Below are 21,802 nucleotides of genomic sequence, written 5' to 3' on the forward strand. Positions count from 1 at the left end.
GGCCTTTCAGAGTGGAGAATCTAGGATAAGCCAGTCCACTGGGAGTATAAAGGAGCAGGTAGGCACTTCCGGTTGGAATGCACTGAGAATAGTTAGTGTTTTCTTTGAGCCTATGTTCAAGGCAGTATTCTCACCCTGCACACCTGACCCCAATGGCTGAGGTTTTGCTTGGGAGTCGTTTGTCCTTCTAGACAGATCTGAAAATCTTCCATGAAAGTAGTCTGATCATCTGTGTGTGCTCAACAGACAGTTAATTCATTTGGGCCTTATGCTGGAGCACTGAGTGATCGATGGCCAGATCAGGCCCTCTATGGTTAACTGGAGCTTCCTCATCTTCCATAATCATTTTCCCCCTCTCACCAGGACACGTTGCGTGACTGCGACCCGGAGTCCACCTGTTACAACACAGTCATCTCGCCCATGTACTTTGTCTCCTTTGTGTTGACGGCCCAGTTCGTCCTGGTGAATGTGGTGATTGCAGTGCTCATGAAGCACCTGGAAGAGAGCAACAAGGAAGCCAAAGAGGAAGCAGAGCTGGAAGCAGAGCTGGAGATGGAAATGAAAACTATCACCCCAGGCCCAATCCCAGCCTCGGACCTCTTTGCATGGACAGGTGGTAATGGTGGAGAAAGGCCTGAGAGCCCCAGAGGATGTACCAATCCCATGCAATTCAAGGTGGATTCTCAGCTCTCATTATTTTATCCTATGGTGAGAATCTCAGGTGGAGGGTGAAGAGCAGGTTGGCCTGCATATTTGCTAAGGGAGGATATGCACGAATTCCAATGAAGGACTGAGTGTACAGTGCATTGGGGAGTTGTATTCCTCACTATCTGTTGACTGAATTGCTGCATGTTTTGATAATCTATGCTACAATGTTGAGATCCTGACCCAGTCTTCGCACCAGATTGTCACTTCTGTTCAGGTGCAAAGAGCTCTGTGCCTGTTCTAGTGATGTGCCCAAGCCACAAAGTCCAGATCTGGCTCCAAATTTGGAGGGATGTTCTAACCCAGGGTTTTGGCTGGGGCTGGGGGAGTAAATTTGGCTGCATTTTTTTTCTTTTAAATGCTAAATAGTTTATATAAAATATAAATTTTACATTTAATATTTACCCCCACTCTGAACCAGTGCTCCCAGTGAAAAGATTACTTTAATAATAGGCAAATCCACTGAGGGCTTGGTCCTACTGCCATTGAAGTCAGTGGCACGGTTCCTGTTGACTTTAATGGTGCAGGCTCTGGGCCATAGTTCTGTAGCTGATGGTACTGCACTGCTTATATTTGTGAGCTATAAATGAGTTCCGCTTGTCTCTCAAAAACAGTTTCTGAATGAAGACTGGGTTAGTGAGGGGATCCAGACATCTCCATATTTAGTTAGTGGGGCCGTGAAGCACAATTATACACACACAAGAATGATCCAGTCTCTATTCAGATGCCCAGATAGCTGCAAGATTTGGAACTGTGTTTAATTTTACACCTACCTATTCAGCTCTTTTTACGTATAAAATAGAAAATCTTGAGTTTCACGAGTGAATTAAAAGACGTCTATTTGCCCTGTTTACTAGGCAAATGAATGAGTATCTTATGGCTGAAAAACTCATTTGTGATCTTTAGGAATGAAGACAGAGTAAACTCTAAACTCATGTTCAGTTCCTAAGCCGTTGGAAAATGTCACTGAGGTATGAGATGGATCCCAGAGCTGTCCTGACAGCACAAAGCAACGTGATTCAGGGTAACGAGGGGGACTTCCTTGGTAAATTACATCGTACTGCTCCTTCACCACCCCCATAGACAGACACATCCACACCCTCTGAGCACATATTGCACACCACTCCCCAAGCACAAAAGCTGTGATGGGCTTGATTTTGCCCTGCTTGGGTAACATTGGCCAATGCAGTAGCTAATCTGAACCTAACGTTCTCTCTCAAGCAGAGAGTTGCAACCCTGCCTGCTGCTGTGTGGTGAGCAAGTGTATAGACCACGTCCTTTCCTTCACACTAGAGCATCCCTACAGCAGACGGCAAGATTTTCTTCTTTTATCTTTTCAATCTGTTTAGTTCAGTCTGTTCTAGGATTATCCTACATTGATCTTATTCTGCATCCTCTAATATACAGAGAGAGGGGGTGGGTAGGAGAGAGGTAGAGAGTAGAGAGAGAGAGAGATTGATTGATTGATTGATTGATTGCAGATAGTATGGCCAAACAGTCATCTTCAGCGAAGTCACAGATCAGTGTGCTGAGCAAACAAGTAGATGGAGAAGCGAAACAATCAGAATGATACCATCAGCTGTTCGAGAGGCTTTAGAAATTTCATTTGGCCTGTCTTCTCTTTGGAGCGGCTATGGAGGAGGGTTTATTCCACCTTCTTGTATATTTTCCAGACTCTGTTCATTGCTCTTTCCACCAAAACAGATGCCTTGAAAACCTCAGGACGGTTTTATTTTGAAATAATGGTGATGATTTTCTTACCTTCCCATCAAAATCTCCACAACAAATCTGGTGTTTGACTACATGATGGTAGAGGAATACAGTTCTCAGAATGCACTCCTGCAAGGTCATGTGGTCAGCATGCGCCTTTGCTTGCATATTCCCTAGAATATTTGTATTGCGTGCCATTTGACTGTAACGAAGGTCCTCATTTCATTGTACATATTGGCTCTTCTCTGCATAAAAGGGACAACTTATAACTGACCCCTGTACTGTTTTTGAAAATTAGATGTTATCATATACAATATTTCTGCTGTATGCACAAAGGCCAACATTTTTAAAGGTGGGAGCTTGAAGTTAGGAACCTAAACCCATATTTAGCTAATCCAACCCATGTAAATTAGTGGCCTGATATTCCCCTGTGTGGAGCATCCACAACCCCCATGGAAGTCAGTGAGATTGGAGAATGCTTGGCACCTCCAGCAGTCAGGCCACTTTCACTTCTGTGGTGGCCAGGCATGGATTTAGGTACCTAACGCTAGACTCCCATGATTGAAAACGTTGCCGTTAAGTGTTTCAAAGATGTCTTACAGCAATAGTTCCCTTTAAAAGTTCCCAATAACAAGCAATTGGATTCTGTTACAATGGCCCTGCTGGACTCCTACAACTCAGAATAAATAGTTATGGTCATTCAGGATGAGAGTAATGTCTAAAGATGGGCCCAAGCCTGAAATGTCCCACAGTTCCCGAGGGCATCTGGCTTTGGTCCTGTCTCTAGTGATGTCTGAGAAAGCTTCTGACTGTGAAATTACTGCACTGTTCTCTTTCCTCCTCTATCTCATCCTTTTCCTTCCTGATCATTTCTATTACTGCAAATCTCTCTCTGAAAACTATGGTTTTCTTCTTTCTGTTTCCCCCTGTCCTTTTACTCTCTCCCTCTGTCTCTGTCCTTCACTTTCTCTCTCTCTCTCTCTCTCTTTGGCTTGCCTTATCCTTCTGCATGCTATACGGCACCCCTCCCAGGAAAGACACTTGTTTGATACCATATCACTGCTGATCCAGGAATCTCTGGAAGGAGAGTTGAAGCTGATGGACAACCTGTCAGGCTCTGTGTGCCATCATTATGCCCTTCCAGCTCCTGAATATTACAACTCTGAGAAACAGGTTAATATTCCTAATTTCCTGCACAGTCTCTGTCCAAGTCAATTTGACTGAGACCTGTATTGAAAAGATAAAGTTGGGGGTGGGGTTTAATCTAAAATAGCCATAGGGATTTTGAACCCTAAGTCATCAGAGCTATTTTATGGGAGGGCAAGTTAACTTATCTTTGTTTAAGATATTATATATTCATGCTAGAACAAGTGTGCAGCATTTAATCTCCTCTCTTTAATGTACTAAATCCAAAGCTAAATTTCTCTATACATGAGTGGTTTTAGGATGATGAACAAATGTAGCCCAGCTCCTGAGATTGGATTCATGCATTGCAACTGTACAGGTGCAGGGATCCAACTGTGCAGACTGGATGGTAGGATGGGAGCTCATGGACCAGATCCTTGGGTGGTGTGAAAGGACACTTCTCCATTCTGCAGCGATGCCCATTTACACTAGCTGAGGATCCAGCCCCATATGTCTCTCTAAATAAGGGGGTCCTGAGCTCCAGTCTGAACCCAATTAGGGGAAGCAAGGCAGTACTTTAGCAAGAGCTTACATCCCAAAGAAGTCAGTGAGGTTTGGGTATGTGCTTAAAGTTAAACAGGTACTTAAGTGCTGTCTTCAGTAGGAGTGGACTTAAGCATGTGTGTGTTTTCCTGCACGGGGACCTTAAACCGACCCCGACCCAGAGAGTGAGAGGGTTTAGATAGAGTTCAAAAGAACAACCAGTCTCATGATTATCTGAACCAAACCTCTGACCCATATGAGGTTCACCCATCATTAGATTTAATTAGCCCCAGGTGAACTAATATGACACCATTTCCAAAAGCAGGTGTGCGGGAGAAACCAACTCTTTGCTAGGTTGGATAGGGCAGGCTCCGGGCTCCACAGCTTCTCTTGAAAGACACATTGCTGTGGAAACAGACTGTTTGAATGCATGAGATAAAAGTGCTAATCCTTTGAATTAAGAAAGGAAATGCTGATGTACTGGGAACCCTCTGTGGATCTCTGTCTTTGATGTAGAAGCTGTAGTTTTGCATGAATCAGTTTTCTATAAGGCCTATAAAACACTCCCTTCACTAACCACACACCCATAGAGAAGTACATGAAAATCGGTAAGACAGATATCCGGTTTCAGAGAGAGTGCTTGGAAAGTCAAGCCTACACTTTAAATCCAGCATCTGGCTTTGAGGCTGCTGACAGCAGTGACTCTGCTTTGTTAGGAGAACACTTCTCCTTCTTTTGAGCAATCTAGACAGCCAGTACAAAGCAATGACACATTGTGCTTCCCATTAGACGGCCATGTGTGCCTCAAGAGCGCCCTCCACTGAAGGCTGCATATTTTGCTTGAATTTTTTTTTAGAGAGGACCTATCAATGGAGCAATCACAACACCTCTTCCTGACCCTGTCACTGACTTGCCGTGACCCTGGGGAAGTCACAGAGATTTTCAAACATATTTAGGTGTCTAAAGATGCATATAGATGTCCAGTGGGGTTTTCAAAAGCACCTAAGTGGGTTAACTAACTCCCATCAATGATTCAAAGCCCATTAGCCCTGATCCAAAGCCCATTGAAGTGACTGGGAAGAATCTCACTGACATCAGGAGACCATGGATCAAGACTTTATGCCTCAGTTTACCCATCTGTAAACAAGTTGGAAAGTAGGTCAAGATCCTATAATGAAAGGCTCCCTAGATAGGTGTCATTCTTTACACTGCATTAAAAAAGTGTACATGAACAGCTGATTGCATCCTATTCAGATGATTTTGGTGTTGAGGATATCACGAGGATCCAAACAAGATAGGCTAGAGTCAAACAGAACTGTAACATCGCCATAGCATTTAGGGATAGGAGCTATCAGAGAAGTCTGGAGATTCTCAATGCCTCTAATAGTTAGATGTCATTAGAATAATAAAGATACAAGTATATATATACTTCCTAAGCTACTGTTACTTTCCCTTCCTGTTGGTGTTGTGAGGATAAATACATTAAAGCTTGTGAAGCACTTTGAAATCTACTGATGACAAGCATTATATAAGAGCCAGGTATTATTATTATTATTATTATTATTCCTCAATTTGTCACATAGAAACCAGTATTTCTCACAGCACCTTTAGCGTACCATTGTAAATTCTGTTGTGAGTTATTTGTAAGTATTTAAGGCTGAACATAATGGGTTTTCTTACCCCACTTCCTTACTGTTTTATCTATCGCAATGACATGCATGACATAGATGCTCTTATTTTAGGGATAATGCTTCAGTATTTAGACGATGATACTTTTTTTCAAAAGATTTGTGTCCTGGTTTCTTATGCTTAATCATCTCTCCCTTGTTTAGATCCCTCTAGCTGAGATGGAGGCTCTGTCTCTGACGTCAGATATTCTCTCTGAAAAGTCCTGGTCCTTAGCTCTGACGGATGACTCTTTTCCTGATGATACTAACACACTCTTACTTAATGCTCTGGAAAGCAATGTACATACACTGGTCACTATATATTCTGATGTTTACAGGGTTCTAAATACTGCTATCCCATGGTTTATTACAATGGTATTTTCGGTCCAACCCTATCTCCAAATAGCACCTAAGCTTTTATCTGAAGAGGGCAGTTTATTTTTATTTTTTGCATCATATGTAAAAACATTACACTGGCTTCAAATAAAATAAATAGCACACCTACCCACCCCCAAAAAATGGATGGTGTGAATCTTGAAACTTTCTCTGCATCTGAAACAAATCAATGTTTGTGTGCATAAAAGACACACCCATGAGCAAATAGCTCATGCACCCTACGCAGAAGGATTATCTACTTCCCCTTGGTTTGTGACTGACTCGATTTTGTGACCAGAGGTGCCCCCAGTGCTTTGGGGATGGGTGCCAGATACACTTTTTTGAAAGACACCAGCTGTGGATCTTTCAGAGATGCTGCTTGTTTTGTGAACTCTCATTAGCAACCAATATTGGATTCCTTTCTCTCTTTTTTTGTAAGAAATTACCAGTATTTTGAGCCCTGTTTTAACCATCTTCTTTTTGAAACATTAGACATTTTTAGCTGATGTGTAGCGGTCAAGTGCTTTTTTTCTGCTGTACAACAGACATAACTTCTCTTCCAACATTTCTGGATCCATTCTTGTTTTCTCTGTTGTCGTCCATATACCTATCTCTGGATGTTTGTGGTGTTGATAAATTTTCTATCATTCTAGTTGACTGTCATCCTAAGTAATATTTATTTGGGCTACATCATCTTTAAACCGTGACAATATTTCCCATCATGCTTCATGGCATCACGTTCAAAAGATTTTGTAAACTACGTTTAATATTTTGTATGGAACATTTTGTTTCCAAATAAGATATCTAGTGGAGGTGGGCTGAGGAACACAGTGTTCCAGTCTGGATCCAGATTGGATAGAGATTAGGAATCTGACAGCACTGAAGTCTTGTGAGCTGTTTTTCATGGGGTCACCTTTCAGTCTTTTAAATGGCTTTCATGAAATTAGCTGTTCTCTCAAGATTTCTGCCATTTGAGGCTGAAATCTCAGAAGAGTTTGGCTGCACCTGAACTGGAAAATAAGCCCCTTCTGAGTTTGGATCTCACCTGGAAACCTGAACAAGGAGAGTGGATTTGGATCTGATCTCGAATCCAAATGGATTTGAATTTGAAATTCCAGTTTTTGGACCATCTCTTGTATTAAGCAAAATGATGTGTAGACAAAGATGTGTGCATGCAGGTTGGTGAGGAGGATTTCAAAACAAAGTGTCAACATTATTGGTATTGAACTTACCCTCCGCATTTGAGTTACAGCAGGAGATTGCAGTCCCTAATGAATGTCGTTTATATCTAAATCAGCAAATTCATGAAGACTGAAAATAATTTTTTATGGCCGTGAACTTGGATTTGGTTGGCCAATTTTACAACAGTGATCCCCTCCCCTCCCCGTTTGTTTTTTTTTTTTTTTGTAAATTCTATTTAATCTTGTCAATTTTACTGTGTACACAATGAATGACATTTTGCTTCTATTGGACTAAATTAGAAAAAAACCTCAGAATATCTATTTCAGAAAACCAGTCATGCTCTGAGTAAGTGGGGAGTAAACTAGCCAGTAGATAATTTTTAAACTACTCTGAAAGAAGGGGGATCAGCAATGTGCTTTATTGAACTACATTGACACGTTCCTCCATTTTCTATGATTTCTTATGAGTCCTTTATAAAGGAGGTAGTTCTTTCGTTAGAAATACACAACTAGGCTTACATTATTTCCACATTTGATAACACCTTATAATTTTTTTTTAGAACGCAAGAATATAGGAATTACCCTACTGGATTGGACCCAAAGTCCATCTAGTATCTGTCTCTTGACAGTGGCCAGTGCCAAATGATTCAGAGAAAGCTTGAAAGAACCCTGCACTAGCAGATGTGGGATAATCGGCCCCCACATTAGGTCTTATTTATATTTCTAATAGAGATTGGTTTACTCTCTGACAAATCAAATTTAATATCCTGCCAAAAAGTGTCATTAATAATGATTACTTGAAAAGCAAAGAAAAAAAAGTGACAGTGGAAGTCAAAGCAGGGTACATCTTCTGTGAACTATAGTGGCTCTTCATTCTTAGAAGAGGGGATGACTGTTACTTACTTACCTTTGCAAAAGTCTAACTGACTTGGGAGGGGACATATGGGAGGCTTGATTATCTTTTGATATGATCAGAGTTATGCAAAAAGCATGTGTGCATTGTTGGGCCTTGAGGCATGATGCCTGTTTCAAGTATTCCTGAAATAGTCATGGTTTATTACTGCCGTGTTGCTTTCCTCTTTTCCCCAGTATTTTTATGTGGTTCATTCTGTGACGGTTTGGTGAAACTACAAAATTAGGGGGCTAGCTTCCTAGTAGATCCATTTGTGCAAGTTTCATTTTGTTTCATTTTGTTTCAGTAGAAACTTGTACATATTGACAATTTGCATGCACCATCGTGCCCCATATTTATTGCAATGGCTGTTGCTAGGGATTCCAGGTTCATTGGGTCTTCCAACTCTGTGATGTGTTCTCTCTCTTCTTTCATAGACTGATCACCTCTCCAGAGACGACACCCTGACACTGTCCCCTAGCAAGGACTTGCTGAGTGTGAGAAAGCCTTCCGTAGGTCGCACCCACTCTTTGCCAAATGACAGCTACATGTTTCAGCCTCCGTACGCAGGCTCCTGTGCCAACTCCCAGGCCGAGAGGAATGCATCTCATCAGAAATCGCAGTCGGGTACAAATCTCTCCACTCTGACCATATCAGGGCTGGGGGGTTCAAAGCGTACCTACGGAACTACCTATGTTGCTGCGTATCATTTGTATCAAAGCTACCTAGATAACTGTGTATCAGTTCTGATGGCAATTGGGTCTCCAGATCCCTAAAATGGTTTTGAAACGCTCATCTATCAGGTACAAACTAAGAAACTGGCCAGTCTAGAATAAAAACTTCCTCCATCTGAATCTTGCACCCATTTTAGAACCAAAACTTTTTAAAGGGTTCAAATAAAAGGAAGTGACTGGACTGTTGGGAGGGCAGCATTTATAGCCTGCATGTGGCTGGCAACAGTGGACCCATCTTACATTCTGCCCTCCTATCGCTGCCTTCAGGGGTCAGAATTCTTAAGAACTGTGGAAGCTCCACCTGTCTCACCCCAGCAAACTAAGACCCGTGAATGAAAACCCCAGCTTCCGGACAGGAACACAGGCGTCACTTAACCTCTCTGTGCCACAGATGCCTCTTTACAGAGGGAGCTTGTGAGACTTATTGTTTGTAATGCGCTTTGAAATCCTGGGATGGAACACACCATGGGAATGCTAAGTTGTGTTATTGTTCAGTGACAAGACACTGACAGGCTGGTTTAGAGAAATGACCGGGTAGAGTTTGTGTTTAAAATGTAAATTACTGTTCAAAGATGGGTTTTCCCATTCAAAGGTTGTTTGATGGAGTGGACTGAGTTGGGCAAGAAAAGTTCTCAATTAACATATAGGGCCAGGTTTCCATAGACTGGTGCCACAAAGTGCACTTATGGTAGCATCTATCTGTGCAAAATGGGTAAGTGTATGTTTAAGGGACCCTTAGTGCTTGCAGTTTCTTAGGTTTACATGTGCATTTTTTTTAAGTGCTACCCCTGGTCCATATTGTCCATCAGGATTTCACTGTTGTGATAGTCAATATTTTGGGGGTGCAATTGGCAGAAATTCTTGTGTTGCACAGTAGGCTATGCAATACCTTCTGCTGGTCAGTTAATATACTGTACTGTTGTTCCCCTCAATTTATCTGCACCTGCTCTTAATGGACAACGGCTTGAAAGCTCTTGTCCTAGGTAAGGCAGAAAAGATTCTCCCGAGCATTACCATTTGCAAGCTGCTAACAGGGACATAATTTCATAGAGCTATTCAGAATGATACAAGATTTGAACAGATTAGAAATGGGATGTTGAAATTTGCATAGTAATAGGAATTCAAATGCACAGCTACAGTTTAACAGCAGAAATAAAATGTGGACACAACAGAACAAGACGAGCCTGGGGTTGGAAAGAGGCAATGGCATAATAGGAAAGACTTAGAGCCAAATACTGTCCCTTTAAAGGATTCATTCACATCAATAGAAAGACTTGGGGTGAAATTTTAGCCCATTAAAGTCTATGGCAAAACTCCCTTTGACATCATTGGGACCAGGATTAGTGTCCCTGTAGCCCAGGGTCACTGAAACGTCCTTGGTGTTTTACAAGATCCTCATGTTGCTCTGGAAGAAGTTTCTGGTGCTGTGTATGTTGCTGCTTAATCCAGGTGTCTTTGCGCCTATGTTGAGCTACCCTACAAGCCAAACCCAGGCTTCCTCCTAGTCCTTTCTTTACCTTGAACTTGCAATGTTCAGTTCCCATCTTGGTAAAACGAATAGCATCGGCTGACACCAGTTGAATCTGAGGAGCCTGCATTACTCCCTAAGGAATCCTGGATAAATAGTCCCATTTGGAAATAGGGCAGATATTTAGGAAAAGCTCTTGCATGATTCTGCAAAGCCATGTTGGACCCTGAAGTTTGTGCTGGCCATTGATGCACAATGTTCAGATCACTTGTTAAGTAGCTCAGATTTAACAGGGTATTGGAAGTAGGAGTGTTTAGAGTAAATGTGATTTTTTTTTCTGGCTGTGATCATCTAGGGCTTAGAAGCTAAGAATGGTCTGACTTAGTCAGGATTTGGATTGAAGACTTCCAAGGAAAACTTAAGATGTTCCAGGAAATGATCCTAGCAATTCATCCTCCCTCTGAGTCAGAGCTCAGCCAGTGACCCAGCACTGGGGTGGGAGTCTGTACTGTTTCTTAATGAGAGAAAACTAATGTCCTATTCATAACCATGTCATAACCAATTAAATACCTCATGTTTTACATCTGCCTTGGTGTCCTGGCAAAATTCCCATTGCTTTAACTGGACAAAGTATTCTATACACCCTGTTCTAAGATGCTGTATAGTGTTGCTGGTACCTTTTAAATGGCTGCCCTGTTCCATCTAAAAAGTGGCTGCATTTCAGTGCTGAGTGAAGTGAACTCCTACCTGTTTATAGTTTGTAATTCTATAAAATGTCATTAGCAAAAGGGGCCATAATCACCAATAAATAATAACAACAGTACAATATTTCAACCTGAAAAGAGTTTTGTTGTCAGAAAACCTGGCATTTGCAGGAGGTATTTGTTTGAACATTCTTTCATAAGAGGGCTGTTATTCTGTGGTGGAATATTCCAGGACAAAGGAGATTCTGTGGGATGCATTCCATGCTAAATTAATTACTTTGAAAAATGTTGGACTTTGAGGGGAAGATTTTGCAAAGTTTCCAATGTAGCCAGCAACTACTTCAGGTCAAAGGGAGCCTTTAGAGCAGATGTGGGCAACCTATGGCACGTGTGCCAAAGGCGGCACGTGAGCTGATTTCCAGTGGCGATTACACTGCCCGGGTCCTGGCCACTGGTCCAGGGGGCTCTGTATTTTAATTTAATTTTAAATGAAGCTTCTTAAACATTTTTAAAACCTTATTTGTTTTACATACAACACTAGTTTAGTTAGAAATTATAGACTTATAGAAAGAGACCTTCTAAAAAGTTAAAACATATTACTGGCACACAAAACCTTCAATCAGAGTGAATAAATGAAGACTCGGCACAGCACTTCTGAAAGGTTGCCAACCCCTGCTCTAGAGAATAGTTCCTCCTCCCATGATGCTTTGTGAAACCAGCCTGACATTGAAACTTGCCACCTATTTTTGCAAGTGCAGTTTTGCTCACTCAGTTTATTGCAGGCATACATGCCGATATTTAGATGCAGCTAGTTGATTTGCAGATAGTCGGGTAAGTAGATGTGTCCTTACTGGAATCTGCGCCCGCAAATATAGAGGCTGGGTTTCAAAATCAGGCCTTTTAAATGTTTAGGTGAATACCACTCTGCAAAGTTATTTGTTGTAAAGAAGGAATATAGGAATGATCAGGCTGGACCAGACTAGCAGTCAATCTAAACTAGTGTCCCTGACAGTGGCCAGTACCAAATGCATCAGAGGAAGGGGCCAAGAAAACCCCATTATGGATAATTATGGAATAGTCTACCAACAAATAGGGTGACCAAATAGCAAGTGTGAAAAATTGGGGCGGAAGTAGAGGGTAATAGGCACCAATATAAGACAAAGTCCTGAATATCGGGACTGTCCCTATAAAATCGGGACATCTGGTCACCCTACCAACAAGGGAGTTTCTCCCTGATCTCTGGGAGTTAGAGGTTGAAGTAAATGTTTTTTGTTAATAAAAATATTCATTGTGCAATTCCTGTCTGGTCCAATGGGAGAATTTTCACTGAAAGGTTATTAAACTATGGGAGGAATCTACGATGAATGTGTGTCACATTCCTCTTTCCTGTCCCTTTCTCAAGGTTCAACAGCCTCCGTGCAGTCGCAGCCTGCTAACACTAGTTCTCTCCTGCAAATCCCAAAAGATCATTTTCACCACATAAGACCTCATGGTAATTTGGACTGGGAAAGCAAATCCAAGATCCCCCCAACTGTGCATTCTCCGTCGGCGCAAAGATTACTTCGTAGGCAGGTAAGCAGAGCTGTGACTGTGAACCTGCTGTAGTTCAAGACTGATGGGTTATTAAGTTAACTGATGGGTTACTAAGCTTTGTATCGCAATTTCATGAGATCTGTAACTCTCATCTAGGAATAATCCCCAAAAGATTGGTCGATTTTTTGAAGAGAAACCCATTCAATGTTCCGAATGATGGCTTACATCTCCTTTGGCAATAGGCCTAAACGTCCTCCATTTGATTAATACTTTGTCCTTTCTAGCCTTTCCATTGAGACAGCCAAGTGTTCCTTAGGGGTCATTGGAGTTCACTGAACTAGTTCCTAACAGCTACAGAATGCTTTCCCCAACATTTGAGAGTGCACAGTGATTGCAGATAACTCTCTCCAATCAACTCTATGATTGCTGTAATTTCCTGTCATAGGAAAGAGCCATCACTTTTGACAAGGAAATGTGTGTTTTGCTTTAAGGAAGCCAAATCTTTTATGTCTGAACAAGCAGAAGTTGGAAATGTACCTTTTCTAGAGCAGTGATATGACGTTGAGTTACTTTTATTTTTATCTAAACTAAGAGTATTTTTCTTATGAGATTAAGGGAAAAAATTCAAACATGCCTAAGTGGTTTAGGAACCCAATGCTACACCTACACTACAAGATAGGGTGTGATTCCCCTGCTCATGTACACGTACTTGTGCTAGCCCTAGTATAAACAGCGAGGTAGCCATGCTAGGATGGTTAGCAGCAGTGGAGGCACAGCTGAGTCATGCCAAATACAAATCCACATGAAACCAGTGCTGCCACCCATGCTGCCGTGGCTACTTGTGCGAGCTCAGTGAGAGCCAGTGGGAGTATGTGCACACGAACAGGGGAATCCCACCCCAGCTCATAGGGTAGATGTGACCTGTGCTGAAACTCAATGAGACAGACACTGAAGTTCTGAGTTACTTTTGAAAATGGGCCTGAGGCTCCTAAGTCATTTAAGAACTTTTGAAAAAATTGCCTTTAGATTAATATCTTCTGTTTTCTAACAAATATATACCTTAACCAAAACCCTCCTGGGTTTTGAGGACACTTATTCTTGGCCCAATATCAGTTTTCTTATTGCCAATGATATAGGCCCTGATTCAGCCAAGTACTTAAACATATGTTTAACTTTAAGCATATGTTTGTCTGTCCCTGTTCAGTAAAACACTTAAACTTATGCTTAAGTCTCACATTCATAAAATTAAATACATGTTAAAAGTGTTTTGCTGAATCAGAGCCATATCTTTGGCTAATTTTGTAGCTCATCTTTACCCAATAGTTAGTTTTCTGTGTCTGATTTTCTATATATATATAATATAGTGTGTGTGTGTGTGCGCGCGCGTGCAGAGTGGATCATTTTTATTTTTCCCAAAATAATGTATTACTTGAAATGAAATTTATCCTCATTTATTCAAATGATCTTCCTTTTTTACACTGAGAAAATAAGATAGTTAATTTATTGAGCCCTAAAAATGAATCTGAGGCACTAAGGTTAGCAGTTTCATTAATCTGTAATATTGAATTGACAAGTTAAATTCCCAATGTGTATTAGACTGCACCAGGCCAGCCAGGCAGCCCAGTCGACACTAATGGGGAAACTAATTGATTTAATGTTTCCAATTCATGAATATCTTCCCTCAGCTTCTGATGGGTAACAGCCCCAACCTTTTGGCTGGTATTTCTAATATAAATTACCATGTTAGCCATCTTCTTTAACTCCATTTTCCATAGTGGTTACTGCTGCATAAGACTACAGGATAATTCTTAATAGACTGTTAGTTTGCAATTTAAGAGCAAGAACTGCAGCTGCTATAAATCAGCACGGCTCAATTGATTTCAAGAGCTATGCCAGTTTTCACCAGCTGAGGATCAGGCCTTAATGCCTTAAGTTTAACACACAGAACTCCAGGTAAAACCAGTGGGAGATGCAAACGTGCGCGTGTGTAATTGGACCCAGAATGTTCCCAATAGTCTATCCTATGTCACAACGTGAGATTTTCAAAAGGATTTAGCACTGGCCTTGAAATCAATGGGAATTCTACCATTCTCTTCAATGGGAACACAGACTAGAGTATGTCTATGTTGCAGAAAAAGGTGTACTTAACTCGGACCAGCTAACTCAGGTTAAAATAGCAGTAAAGAAATGGCAACTTGGCTTTTAACTCAGGTTAGCAGTTTGAGTTTAGCTCCAGGCTGTCAGATAGACATTGCAGTCTATCGTTTAAACACATTAATACAGAATTTCTAATTTGTGGTCCAAATAAGAGGTGAGCACGCAAACTCTATCAAGATTCCAGATACATATTAGTAATAGAAACACACACAAATATATGTGTGTATGTGTGTGTGTGAACATATACCCACATTAACATATTTTTATATTATTATGTATATGTATACATATATATTTGTGTATGTAAACTTTCCTGCAAATACTTGCATGTCCTTAATTTGAAGTATAGGGGAAGATTTATTAAACTCAAAGGGACTACTCATGCTTACATCTTTGCAGGGTGTGTGTGTGTTTTCCATAAAGCTTTGGAGGATCAGGGTGTGTGTATGTAGTCTATGGGAGTTTTTTGCAGCAAAAAACAAACTGGTTGATATTTGTAGGCTAGTTAATAAAGTTTCATTTTAAAAAAGTAATTTTGAGCTGCTAGATGACAAAAGTGTTATTACAATTAATAGCCCATCTCTTCATCCTGGTATATTAAAGTGGGGCCAGCTGTATTTTTTTTTCAAATATTATAAAGAGGAAAATAAACAATCTCCCCAAGATGAGACATTTGCATGAAGAGCTATTAAAATTGATTTATAAATCCTTTAGCAAAGGGGCACACAGCACTATGGAATACAATGTCTTCTGCAAATGGGTAGGTAAAACTGCCATGTAAAGGTGCTGCTCAGAGCCAATTTGCAGCTATGGGGAAAATAAGTCTGTATCTGACTCCAACCAGTGTAGGTAAAACATCCCTGAGGACCCTGAACTTACACTTCTAATAGGTAGAAATAATTATGGATGCTTCACTCTAGAGGTACAGTCATCCATTTCACGTTAATAAAAATCACCTTACCAACAAGAATTTTCAGGTAATTCTGTATCATATAAATGTATTCAATACCAGCCAATTCTTTGAGATTTGGGGACACTTAGCATTTTTAGGATCAAGGATTGGGCCCTTATTTATTTAGTATCAGCAATGTCCTCAACCACATAATAGACAGTCCTTGCCCTGAAGATCTTATATAAAACTCCCCCCTCCCTTCTTCAGTCTCCAGTGGGTTTTGACCATTGGAGCATGAGTGCTAAAAGCATGTGCCTGGCCAGCTTGAGCTAGAGCAATGGCTGGCAGTAGTAACCGACTGCGTTCTTATACAAACCAGTCCCTAGATAGGGCCAAAGATAGGCACGGTCTAGTGTTGTTCAGATTTGCATGCTAAAAAAGATGAATGCATAGAGAACAGGGCACACTGGGAATGCAGAGGTAGGATAACTAAGCCCAGATACGGCAAACGCATATGGGTATGCTGGGGAGTAGCTCCACTGGACTCCAACTATTCAAGTGAATATGGGCCAGCAGGAGCAGGGCTTAGTGTGTGAGGGGGGTGTTCACATTTCATTAACAATGTTCCAAACTCCCTTCTTTTAGGGCTTCAGCTCATGGCCCAGCAAAGCACTTGGGCACAAAGTTAACGTCAAGCAGGACGATTTGTGTGCTTAAAGTTAAGCCCTGATCCAGTGCCTAATGAAGTCCATGGAAGACCTCCCATTGACTTGAATGGGCTTTGAATTAACCCCTTCCTCATTTGCAGAAGTAAAAATAAGGCCAAACCTTAGGTAAACTTTTGATGAGTGTTTTGGTTTGGGTTATCTAATCCTATATACTTTAGGGATACAACCTGAGAGTTGATATTCTTAAAGCATTAAAGTCCAAATTCTGCTCTAACTTGTACCGGTGTAAACCCAGAGCAACTCCAATGAAGTCATAGTGTTACTATAATATGTAGTTTGTGTTAGAATATAGAAGTCATTGGATTTTCTCTGCATTTGTGTTAGTGTGTTTTCAAAGCAGAGTCTGACCCCAGGCATGACAACCTGCCTTGTTAACTGTGCCTTCCTTGTACTAACCTTTGTTTGGTGTGTCTCTCTTATCTGACAACTATCCTCCTCCCCAATGCCTTGGCACTCTACTACAGGTGGCAATAAGGAATGACTCCTTGGACATGGATTGCTCTGAAAGCAAAGAGAATTTGCACGCTGAGGTGAATGAACTCTCTGATACAAATGTGCCAGCTGGATCCACAGAGGACCTATCAGAAGCAAGTGAATCGGCCTGCTGGGGCCAATCAAGTGTTCGCACTCAGCAATCCCACAATCGGTATAATATATCCAAGCACACACCAGCTTTGTGTGCATGTACAGACTCATATCAAGAGACACTTAGAGACTCGATAGACCAAGACGTATCTGAAACAAACAGCTCTTTGGAGCCTTTCAGTTCAGGAACTTGTACAGCCTTGAGTGCCTGTTCAGTGGTTCCACCTCTAACTCCCAAGAGGAACATAGGCAATAGCAGCAATGTTACTTTGAAGGACCTGAAGAAATACTACAGCGTAGATACCCAGGGTCTTCTCAGAAAACCATCATCTTGGTTAGATGATCAAAGGAGACATTCAATAGAAATTTGTTCCATGCAAAACAGCCCTCAGCACCATTCCACATCTAGCTCTTCTGGCTTCATAAGTCAGGTCTTAAGTGAAATGGAAGGCTTGCAAGGAGCCCGGCAGAAGAAAAAACTGAGCCCCCCGTGTATATCTATAGATCCACCAGATGGACAAAGTTTGTTACCTAGAGGATCTCATGGTATTTCATCGCCCAGTGCAGACATTTGCTTGCGAAGGCGTGCGCCATCTTGTGATTCCAAGGACTCAATGGATATAGGAGATTCACTGCTTCCAGACAGTATGTCAACATCTCCTACCCCAAAGACAGACTTGTTGACACTTCCTAGTTTTTCCTTTGATCAAGCAGAAATGGACCCCTGAATTATATTTCTGTTGGTGCCAAATGTTTTCTTCCTTTCATGTAATAAAAAAAATACAAATTAAAAACAAACAAAAAAACCCTCTGTATTTTCAAATGGCACTGGGTAAAAATTTCCAAAGAAAGTTGAAAGAACCAGCTGGTTAAAGAGTGGTTAACCTATATCACGCTTACTTAAGCATATGTTCTGCTTAGGTAAAAGCAATACATTGTGCAGAATCTATATGTATATTATATTTTATTAAATTAATTGACTCTAGTATTGCGGGATGTAGTACATTTTGTGACTAAGATCTTGTTTAATTTTCTTCTATTTTATGTATCTCAGAATATTTCTGAGATAAGGTTTGGGTTTTATGGACATTTTAACAAAATACATATTTAATCCTTTTTTGTTTTGGTTTGGTTTTGTTTTTTGCAAAGCACAGGGTATAGCCAATTAGTGCATTACAGAGGAAATATATTCCACAGTCAACAAGGAAGGAGAATAATTTTGAACTGTAATGTAACCCTTTCCCGCCCTTAAACTTAATAGTTTTCTGTAGAAAATAGTCATTTTAATATTTCACAAATGCAATGGAATTCTTTTTAATAATCGAATAATTTTCCAAACTACAGTTAAATCACCCATCAGAGTCAAAACAGGTGCATTAGAACAGGAATGTACAATATGCTGACAGATGCATGAAGATTTCTAATGTAAAGGGAATTTAACTGCATACTAGCATGACACAATATTGGTTTATAAAAAGGTATTACATATATTGCCACTGATTACAATGGTGGTTCTTAACTTGTCAATGGATGCAATTTTCAAAAGCACCCAGGTGATTTAAATACATAATCCCATGGGCACTTTTTACAATTTTACCCAATATCTTTACCTACCTAGAGCCCACTCCTGAGCTCTCCTGTCAGCAGTTTTACACTAGTCTAAGTCTATTGAGTTCAATGGAGTTATTCCTACTTGCACCTATGAGAGAGGAAAATCACACCCCTAAGTAAGATCTGCAGTTAGCTAAACTCCATATAGCCCTGATCCAGGAGAGCATTTAAGCATGTTCTTATGATCATCCCTGTCCAGCAAAGCACTTAAATGATTTCAAAAATCTAGGCTTAGGAATTGTTGCACTGCAATGCGTAACTGATTTAAGAGCCTAAATTTCATTTTCAAAGTGATTCAGGCACTTAGGAGCTAAATACTATCAACTGCCCATGGGATTTTGGCTCCTAAATGCCCAAATCACTTGTAAAATTAGATGTAGGCTCCTAAATCGGTTAGGCATTGCAATACTGTGCACAGCAACACCTAAACACCTTTAAAAATCTGGGCCTGAAGCATGAGCTTAATTTTAAGCATGTGTTTAAGTCTCATTTAAGTCAATAAGATTTAGGTGCTTAAAGATAAGCATATGCTTATGTGCTTTCCTGAATGAGAATGCTTTGCAGAATCAGAGCCTAGCTGAAGGTCATTACCAAAAAGAGTAGGGAAACCTGCAGTACAACTACTATTTATCTTAGGTAAAACTGGCAAGTTTTTCAGTGCCACAACTGGGAGCTAATTTGTAAGGCCCTACTTTCAATTTCCTTTCAAGCTGGAAAGACTTTAACCAGCAACTCTTTCAAATTGTGGTATAAGAATAAATTAAGATAGAATTTTTACCAAATGTTTATAACATGTCCTTAATGTCAATCATCTCCAAAATTCATGGGCTAAACTCTGTGCTAATGCTCCATGCAAAACTCTGTTTGTCAAATCAAAGTCAGAGAGAGAACGCAGAATATGAAGCACTGCAGAATTTGGCCCAATAGGCCCAATCCTGCTCTCAGCTACTCCGGTATGAATCTGAAGTGAACTTCATTGAGCCTCAGTAGAGTCGACTTCAGATTGAGGCTCCTTAAAAGACTAATCCACACTTAATTTCAGGTATGGGAGTAGTCCCAATTAAGTTAATGAGACTACTACCATGCTTAAAGTCAAGCACATGCATAAATCTTTAAAGGATTTTGCAGATTTAGCCTTACACCAGTGTAATTAAGAGACGGATTTGAGGTAGTTTAATTCAAAATGACTAGTTCTCTTATTCAGGAGATCGAAATTCTTTGAGTGCCACTGATTTTTTTTCAAACTCCTAAGAAATCTTGGTTTCAAGTCCTTTGGTGGGCTCAGAGATTCTCCCAGTGTTCCTTTTTGTATCGAGATTAGCTTCAAATAAATATACACAAGGAAGATGCCCTACATTTAATAGATCTATATGAAGATTTAAGTTACTTTTATTTTCACTTGAGGAAATTTACTTTCCTCAACAATCACCATTGATTTTGCAAGTCCTGTACAAAAACCAGGGATTATACAGCAGGAAGTAATCAGTTTATTTTAAAGATTAACATTCTGTACTGTTTCTTCCAAATAAATTTCTTGGCTAGGATGATGGGCTTTTTTTTTTTAAACCCTGCTCAAGAGTCCTAATGTGTGCCCTCACACAGAGCACTCCCTCTCATAATCCGAGTCAAAATCCAGAATTAAACCCAATTAAAGCAATTGTTACAAACAAACCTTTCATCGGTGCTTCACCCAGATCCCACTTAAGGAAATAATAAAATTACAATGCATTAAGCCTGAGAAATATTCTTAATCCCTTTTTGGTTTTACACTCCTAATGAGCTTTAGACTTCCCTTTTGAGCATACCAAATAATCCAGCAAAATGGTTGGTCCACTAAAATTACTGTACCCAAATTTGCTAAACGACTAGCAATGTGTTTCTGTAGCTGGAGTGGAGCTGCATAGTAAGAGGTCTACACAACACAGTACCTTCCTGGTAATATAACGTGCAATATGTTAGCCTGAAATCATGGTGCAAGAAGATGAGGTAATGTCAATCCATGCTCACAGCTCCAACTGTAACAGGAAGCCTAACAACTGTATAACTTAAAAACGGTTCTGTTTTTAGTACTTGGGGTTTTGCCTACTGACAAGAGTTGTGTGAATAACAATAAAACAAAGGTTACATCATACATTCATGTTCAATAAAGACCAATCAATAGAAAAATACTGTACAAAAATGCATTCAGGAAAAAAAATGCACGTAAAATCATTTGTTTTCTAACTGAGAAGAGTTTTTTCCTAGCTGCCCTTTTGAAAAACAAATATATGTACTACAGAGTGTGCAATAATCTTAAAATCATTTTAAATACCTTTGGGGGGTTTTATAGAAATTGCCTTTTTTTAAAATAAAAATGTAAAAAATCCACAGGAATTCTGTAGAATGGTTATGTTGATTGAATTTTTATATTTTTGTAGAAATCTGTAGATAAATTGTTAAAAGTGTGCACAGCATCTTGGAAAGAGAAGCAGCTATGTCTAATATTTTCTTTTAATAAATTTGGGGCCAGACCTAGTATAGGCCAAGATTTATAACCTAGTTCCAAAGACCGCATAAAGGTAATGGTTAGAAGTGAGTAGCTAAGCTAAAGTTCTAGGATGTTGCAGTGCTACACTGTTAAAGAACAGTACTGATATACAACATGTCCACCCTGAGAAGTCAGCCAGCCCTGATGCTAATACTCAGCCCCGTGGTTCTCCAGTTCATTCAAAGCACACCAGCACTTTAATACTGTGGATTTACTGTAAACAGATGGGAATAGAATATTCTGCTATTGCCAGTCTTATGTGTGAGAGGAAAAGAGATGGCGATTGTGTCTGGAAAAATGTAAATTCCATAGTTGCCGCCATTGCACATAACTATTCATAGACAGAATACAGGTTATTTAAACTGTAGATAATATGGAGGGGGTGGGGGGAAACACTGTTTTTGGCTTCTGTAGATTGCACTCAACACAAGGTTTGGTGTAAGGCACAAAGAAATAAAAAAGATTTATTGTTGTAAATTAGGCTATGCCCTGGTCCCCCTTTTCTGCACCCGTGACTATAATAATCCATTTACACTATTACACAAGATGACTAGAGTAGGCACAGTACCATTGCAATGTCCGTAACAATCTAGCATATATGATAGAACTTTGTATTTAATACTTAATATATTGTTATACTGTATCAGGTATATAGACCAAAAACT

At 40.2% G+C, this 21,802-nt stretch overlaps 1 protein-coding gene across 8 annotated transcripts in view; it reads left to right on the forward strand.

Annotated features, from left to right (window-relative positions):
* Nucleotides 1-19,015, forward strand: part of CACNA1G (calcium voltage-gated channel subunit alpha1 G) — a 147,900-nt gene extending 128,885 nt beyond the window's left edge. For 5 of the 8 annotated variants that reach the window (XM_050920480.1, XM_050920482.1, XM_050920483.1 and 2 more), the window contains 6 exons: nucleotides 364-708; nucleotides 3,448-3,588; nucleotides 5,916-6,050; nucleotides 8,636-8,825; nucleotides 12,507-12,676; nucleotides 16,879-19,015. In XM_050920480.1, coding sequence (XP_050776437.1) covers nucleotides 364-708; nucleotides 3,448-3,588; nucleotides 5,916-6,050; nucleotides 8,636-8,825; nucleotides 12,507-12,676; nucleotides 16,879-17,727 — 1,830 coding nt within the window. In that variant the 3' untranslated portion in view covers nucleotides 17,728-19,015. The remainder of the gene's footprint in view (nucleotides 1-363; nucleotides 709-3,447; nucleotides 3,589-5,915; nucleotides 6,051-8,635; nucleotides 8,826-12,506; nucleotides 12,677-16,878) is intronic. The other 3 variants (XM_050920481.1, XM_050920485.1, XM_050920487.1) reach the window with 3 other exon arrangements.
* Nucleotides 19,016-21,802: the final 2,787 nt, after the last annotated feature.

Source organism: Gopherus flavomarginatus, chromosome 12, assembly GCF_025201925.1.
Source record: "Gopherus flavomarginatus isolate rGopFla2 chromosome 12, rGopFla2.mat.asm, whole genome shotgun sequence".
In the NCBI taxonomy this organism is placed as follows: domain Eukaryota; kingdom Metazoa; phylum Chordata; order Testudines; family Testudinidae; genus Gopherus; species Gopherus flavomarginatus.